The 7,099-nt window shown below is 49.2% G+C and overlaps 1 protein-coding gene across 3 annotated transcripts in view; it reads right to left on the bottom strand.

The window, feature by feature from the left end:
• Positions 1-3,660: 3,660 nt before the first annotated feature.
• The window catches only part of Reep1 (receptor accessory protein 1), a 102,381-nt gene continuing 98,942 nt past the window's right edge, over positions 3,661-7,099 (bottom strand). For 2 of the 3 annotated variants that reach the window (XM_059257951.1, XM_059257952.1), the window contains one exon: positions 3,661-4,120. In XM_059257951.1, the coding sequence (XP_059113934.1) occupies positions 4,110-4,120 (11 nt within the window). In that variant the 3' untranslated portion in view covers positions 3,661-4,109. Of the gene's footprint in view, positions 4,121-6,510; positions 6,663-7,099 lie in introns of all 3 variants that reach the window. The other variant, XM_059257953.1, reaches the window with a different exon arrangement.

Below are 7,099 nucleotides of genomic sequence, written 5' to 3'. Positions count from 1 at the left end.
TTACTTATTTTGGGGGTGGGGTGGGGAGATGTGTGCCACAGCGTGCGAGTGGAGGGCAGAGGACGACTTGCAGGAGTGTCTTCTCTCCTCCTACCATGGGGTCCCAGGGGGTTTGTTGTTTTGTTTGTTTGTTTTTCGAGACAGGGTTTCTCTGTGTAGCCCTGGCTGTCCAGGAACTCACTCTGTAGACCAGGCTGGCCTCAGACTCAGACATCCACCTGCTTCTGCCTCCTGAGTGCTGGGATTAAAGGTGTGTGCCACTACCGCCTGGCATGTCCCAGGATTTAAACTCAAGTCATCAGGCTTGTTGGCAAGTACTTTGACTTCTTACCAGCCCTACCCACATTTTTAAAAAGTGTTTTGGGGTTGCTGAGATGATACAGTGGTTAAGAGTGCTAAGAGGACCCAAGTTTGGGTTCCAGAACCTTCATCTTGTGGTTTACAACGACGGTAATTCCAGCTCCAAGGGATCTGATGCACCCTTCTGGCCTCCTCAAGTACCTGCATTCATTATATAGGCACACACATCCACAGTTTACTGAGAGCCAGGCCAGTCCAAGGCTTTCTCAGAGGCCCTGATGAAAGGACAAAAGGAACCTAGTTCTGTGTCCTTGCCAAAGGGTAGACTTGGCAAGGTCTGGTCTGGAGCCCTTGAAGGAGTTGTTTTGGTTTCTGGGAACTTGGCTTTTTCCCTTGAAGAGACTGGAGCTCTCGGTCCCAATGCTGATGCCTCCTGGGTCTATGATGATAGACCTGTGTTCCCCTTGTGCAACCCTGCTTGGTCAGCTTCCTGCTGACTTCATTCCATTGTATGGTGACTTTCTGCTGACTCCTTCCCTCCCCCCCACCTCCCCGCAAACCACATATAACATGCCGTACTTCTTAATACACTTGTCTGGGATAAGACTTAGCTTGTACATGACCTCCCAACCCCAGCTTTTATCTTCTTTATCTTTTCATCTCCTGGTACTCCCCCTTAGGACCACTGAGGAATGACTTGCTGGTCTAGGTCAATAATTGTTTAAAAACCACCAAAATAATAAACCTTTTTTAAAAATATTTCTTCTTTCCTCCGAAGTCCAACATTACAATTTTTTAAAGAAAAATGTTAAGACTTTATTCAAGATGTTTATCAGGCATTATAACAAAACAGCAGAGCTTCAGCCTTTGGAATACTGCAATTTACATCCCTTAGAGACACAGTCCAGTATACTATTTAATTACAGCTCATTCTAGAGAGACTTCAGAAATAAACTAGAGGAAGTGTGCACAGTCACGATCCAGAACATCAGCTGCTGAGTGGACACTGTCCAAAGATGAAGCACATCTTTCGCCACTTCAAACACTTCCAATACTGTGCAAGGCTACACGACGGTTGTGTTGACAAGCACTCTTAACACAAACACATGGACGGTTTACCGTGGAGAACATACATGTCAAAGGCAGCACAGTGAGCAAGCTATTCACACAAAGTCAATCTCCAACTGATAAGCATGAGACTTCATCTCACGTCTTCAGAAATGGGGCCTGTGCTCCAAGGCGAGTGAGTGACTCAAAGCTGAGACAAGTGCAGACCTTCGAGCTAGCACTTTGTAAACAGCCCGTGTCTAAGTCAGCAAACTAGAAACATTCATTATCTCACTGGACAGCACCACACCACTACACGGACGGGGACATTCACATCATATGTCAGTCCACACACAAATGCACAGCTTGTCAGGGAAGTAAACACATTTTTCAAGAAACGACAGCTGCGCTCAGCTCTATCGTGAGTGTCTAAGAGAGGAGACAACTCCCTAGTCAACACTTGAAGGAAGAGTACTTACATTTACAATAAGACAATTTAGATACCTTTATATCTTAAATCTGGAACAAGAAGTAATACAGCATGTCTGAGAGGAGTGCTTCAAACTGGGTTTTGGCATAGCTGAGTACAAACTCGATAGCCTAGACGTGTTATGACTTCCGCTGTAAATGGTGAAAATACAACAGGGCTTAAACTCTGCTCCTAAAGCCAATTATTGGGGGGGGGGGGGAGTTTACACTGCAAAGCTGCTTCTCTCGGGCCTTTCTGCATCTGTTTCTCTTCATCCCAGATACACCCAGTCGATAGGTTTCTACAGTTTACAGGGTATCATTTCGCCTGTCTGGAGCTGTCGGGTGAGCTTGACGAGGACAGATGTTTTTCTTAACGGGTTCAGATGGCTGTGGGCCACAGGCAGACTACTCGTCCTCCCAGTCACCAGCTTTTGGGTTAGTTCCCTCGGGTTAGTTCTAAAATACAGAATCACTTTTGTAGAATTTCATTAGGTGTATCTGGCAGCAATGAACTTCACCTAGAACCCTTTGTGAAGTGGCCGAGGTCCGGCTGCTGTAGCCTGGCAGTCCCCCGTGCATGGTTGCGTCGCTCAGGAACCTCGGAGCAGTTGGTAATTGATCCTGTCTGCAGTTACTGGCAGTTCTATGTGGTATGCAGCACTACTTCTCTAGTCTTCAGGGCATAGCTATGGACAAACACAATCCAAATAGGAGTAACTGGGTTGTGACCACTGCATGCATCACACGGAAAGGAAACACCAACTCTAAGCACAAATGGACTAGCCCTACAACTGGGCTCAGCTCTCAGAGGGGAGGGCAGCTCCCTGGACCACAATGCTATCTAAATCAGACACTTGTCAAAATTCTCAGTGCAGTCCTGGCTTGTAAAAAAACATCCACGAAGACCTGGAGTGAGTATGAATGTTCATCTTCCACACAAGCCAGAAGGAAGCAAGAGCCACAGCTGCCTGTGGAGCTCAGCCTCAGTCCTCCCCAGATCCTGCCTTCCGGTGGTTATGTGAGGGTCTTGTGTATTTTGACACATCTGAAACAAAGCCTAGTTTTAGTCTTTTCTCTGCATAGTGTTCTCTAAAACAAGGTGCTCAGATGCAGGCTCTTCCTCCTGGAGAAATCAGCCACGGCACTGGTCCCTGAAGGAGAAACACTCTTGCCAAGTGATTCTGAGATACTTGGAATTCTTCCGGCATCTGAGTCTCCATCCCCCCCCAAACGGTTCTGCTAAGGGTGAGCTGCCTGCCTGCCTGAGGCAGTTCCAATGCCCCCAGAAGGGCTCAGATGTTTCTGATCTTGAACCCAAGGAGATGCGCTTCCTTGCTCTTCCCTGACTCAGCAACCTTCTTTCCTGTTGCTGAGACCCTGTGCTCCTGGCTCAGCTCTGCTCTGCTGACTACACAGCCACTTGAAGAACGCGGGCCATCTTCCTGCAGGAGAAGGCATGCCCTACTGGCACTGGCTTTGTAAGCACGTTGGAGACACTGTCTAGAATCAAAGTATTTGTCTACGTTTCCGGTTTTTGCAGCTCTGTCACTTATGAGAACCTCTGGCAGCCCTTGCAAGTTCATTACATTAAGCTAAAAGCCGTAAATATGTACATCATAGTCCAATGTATTAGTACCAAGAACAACGAAAAGGTTTTTAAAAAAGATCACTTCGCCGGGCAGTGGTGGCGCACGCCTTTAATCCCAGCACTCGGGAGGCAGAGCCAGGCGGATCTCTGTGAGTTCGAGGCCAGCTTGGGCTACCAAGTGAGTCCCAGGAAAGGCGCAAAGCTACACAGAGAAACCCTGTCTCGAAAAACCAAAAAAAAAAAAAAAAAAAAAAAAAAAAAGATCACTTCGTTTGCATTTACAGGACTAAAAACTATGCAACAAATAAATTACAAATGTCCATCTCAGCAGCAGGGTAAGAGTGCTTATATATCTAGAAACACTGTGGCCACAATGACACTCCAACTGTGGGACATTATTAACCCAGAAGATGGAAAGGTCACCCTCCACCACCACCTTTCCCCTTTAGCCTCTCCCCAGCAGGAACAGAAAGGAAAGAACAGAAAACTCTTAAAGGCAGAAGAGGGGAGCGAGTAAAGGCCATGTCTGTGAGGCTGCACACTCGAAGCACACCCAGCCTGCGGACTTCCGTGTTACTAGTGACTAGCTCTTTAAGGCAGAGGAGAGACATCTGTGGATCCGGTGCTGTTGGCTCATCTCACTCACGTGGTTTCAGTGGCCGGGGATGAGGTACTTTTCTTCCTGAAGCGGGATCGAAGGGTTCTAGGCGGTGCCTGGTAGAGAAAGCAGAGAAAGGGCATCCTCCATGTGGCTTGAGAGGTGGAATCTTGGGAGATGGCATCTGGGGAAGGGATACTGAGACATCCTCTCCTTTGGCCAGCTCCCCACTAGTGGGTAGAGCTGGGGTCCCCACAACAGGAATCAGATACTAGAGTCCCACCCTTGCACCACGTGAGGTAAGACTGAGCCCCCGTGAGAAGGCCATCACACCTTCCTGAGTCCAAAGAGGAGAGCTATGCAGAATGGCATGTCTTCCTTGTTTTAAATGAGTTGAACGAGGGATAGCTCCAGCCCTTTGCTATTTCTGTATTTCCTTTGGAAACTGTTTTCTGGTGTATGCTTCAAACTTCTAGCCTTCATCCTGGGTGTGAAACCTTTTACTATCCAGCAAGCCACACCACAAAGACCAACACCACCTCATCTGCCTGATGATGACTGCAGGGACTATTTCTCTTAGGGGAGGCATAAACCATAGGAGGCATTACGACTGAAATAAGAAGAGGTAAGATGTTCTCCTAGGATGCCACTGAATAGGGTTCACAGAGCTGGCCCAACCCACTGTCCACAGCCTCAAGCTTCTCTGTGAGGACAGAGAACTTTCTCTCCACTGTACTTTCATTCCATTGTCTCTTCTGACTGGAAATTCTAGTCCCCTTGAGCACCAGCTCAAAAGTCACTTGTCTAGGAGACCCCTGACTCTCTGAGCTGCCTGGCCACACACAGCCACTGTTGCCTCACAGTGGCCTGGGTAGTGTTGTTCATACACTTGAGACATGTCTTTCTAAATAGTTCAAGGTGGCCATGAGATCATTTTGTAGCCCAGCCTGGCATCAGACTTGTGATCCTCCTGCTTCAGCCTCCCGAGTGAGATTGCAGATGTGCTCCACACCTGCCTAAATGTTTCTCTGTTCCCTCCCATACTGGAGCATTGAACCCAGGGTTCATACATTGCTAAACAAGCACTTCACCTACAAGATATACACCTCCAGCTCCTTTTCCTCAGTGTTTTGTATATGCCCACAGCAGAGGGCTTTGTACCCAGGCCCAGGGAGTGGGATAGCGCCCTTCACTGCCCACCAGACTGAAGTGAGGCCTGTGTCCTCTTCACCACTGTCTCCTGGTGGCTGACTAGCTCAGTGCAAGGTAAGCACCCAAGTGGGGAATAGGCTCAGTGCCCCCCAGACCCCTCAGACCACAGCTTCACTGGTAGGAAAGGTTCACTACTCACTTCTGGGTGTAGACTGGAACAGCAGCAACAGAAACTTCCCTTTGGGGGCACCTGTTTCTTGACCATTACAGTAAGCAGGGGAGCCATGTGCAAAGCTTTAAACAAAACCACAGCTAGGTGTGGTAGTGTACTCAGTGATCACAGCACTCTGAAGGCAGAGGCAGGAGGATCAGGAGTGTGTGGCCAGCATCCACTACAGAGGGAGTTTGAGGCCAGCTTGGGCTACAGGTGAGACCTTGTCTTAAAACAAAACAAACAAACAAACAAACAAACAAACAAACAAAAACACAATCCCTTGGGCCCTGGGACAGTTAAGAGTGTTAGAATGAACTCTCCCCATCACGAGGGTTCCCAGGCTCTAGGCCAGATAAGACTAGTCCAGTACCTAGAACTAATCCCTACTGGCTGGTTGGAGACAGCCCAGTGGTAGAACGCTTGCCCAGTATATATGGGAGGCCCTGCTTTGATCCGCAGCCCTGGAGAAGGGGTGGAGGAAATAATAGATGAGGACATGAAATGGACAGGAATGAAGGCGCTCCTACATCTCAGAGTGAGTAAGAGAACTAGGCCTCCATGCCTGTGAAGGGGAATGTTCCTGAGCGTCTCATCTGATTCTTACAGGGCCCTCTCACTTTGTGACAGGAACCATGACCTTCTCACAGTGAACCTCAGGCCAGAGAGCTCAGTAGATAGGGAACCAGAAAGGAACCAAATGGCTCTGTCCAGAGCCTGTGACTAGTGACTCTCTACCTGTGCCACAGAACACAGCCCATGAGTGCCAGGCATGGTCCTCCTGCTGCCAAACCCGTCTACATCCCAACTGGCCACAGTGCCACGCACACTGTTTTCTGGTAACTAAAGAACTGTGGTGCTGGGGGAATGGCTCATCTGGTGAGGCGCTTACTGCCAAGCCTGGCCTGATTTCTATCACTAGAACTGATTTCTGCGCGCGTGTGCGCGCACACACACAGACACACACACCTTGGCAGGTAGCTAGAGGCTACCTGGTGGCTTGTCCTACCTGTTCGATGGGGAAGTCATTTTCCCCCCTAAGTACGCAGAGAATGTAGAGTATCACAAGTGAGGCTATTCTCAGGACCCCCAGGTGTCTAGTGCAAACACACGCTCCAGCCCACACCCCCAGACACCATGTACCTCCAGGGGCAACTCCGTCCTCCTCTGTGCCTTATACTTGTACATGAACTCCAACAGGTCCTCCTCCTCCTCGTCAGAAAACGCCAGTGGGCTTTGGACCTGGTGGGGCTCCCATGACTTCACACCACCCTCATTCACATCTCCCTCAACCACTTAATGTCCATCTAACAGAGGAGACAAAGTACAGCAGGTTGGGGGGCGGGGTCAGTGTGAAAAGGAGCAAGGGAGGGCAGGATTAGGTACACAGCACGACAAACCTGTTAGGACAGCCAGGGGCCCGCGTCTGAAGAAGTTCCACTGTTTTTATTGGGGCCAGGGAAGGTGAAGTTGTAATTGGAAGACTCAGCAGTACGTATAAAATTAACTGTAGGCGCAGAAGCCACTGAACAGCTACCAGGGGATGGGAGGAGACGGTCCGAGACTTGGCATGCCCTGATGCTTAGACCCATGAATTGACCCCGAGGAGTGCTCAGGGAAGACTTCTCTGAAAACAAGAGCTGTGCTCCTGAGGAGTGATGCCTGGCCCTCTAAATGGTATGCACAGGCGATGTTGACACTGCATTCAGTACCCCGGTGCATGCAGCACTAG

Source organism: Peromyscus eremicus, chromosome 3, assembly GCF_949786415.1.
Source record: "Peromyscus eremicus chromosome 3, PerEre_H2_v1, whole genome shotgun sequence".
Lineage (NCBI taxonomy): Eukaryota > Metazoa > Chordata > Mammalia > Rodentia > Cricetidae > Peromyscus > Peromyscus eremicus.
Note: the sequence above shows the minus strand (reverse complement) of the source record. Positions and strands in the feature narration are given on the sequence as shown.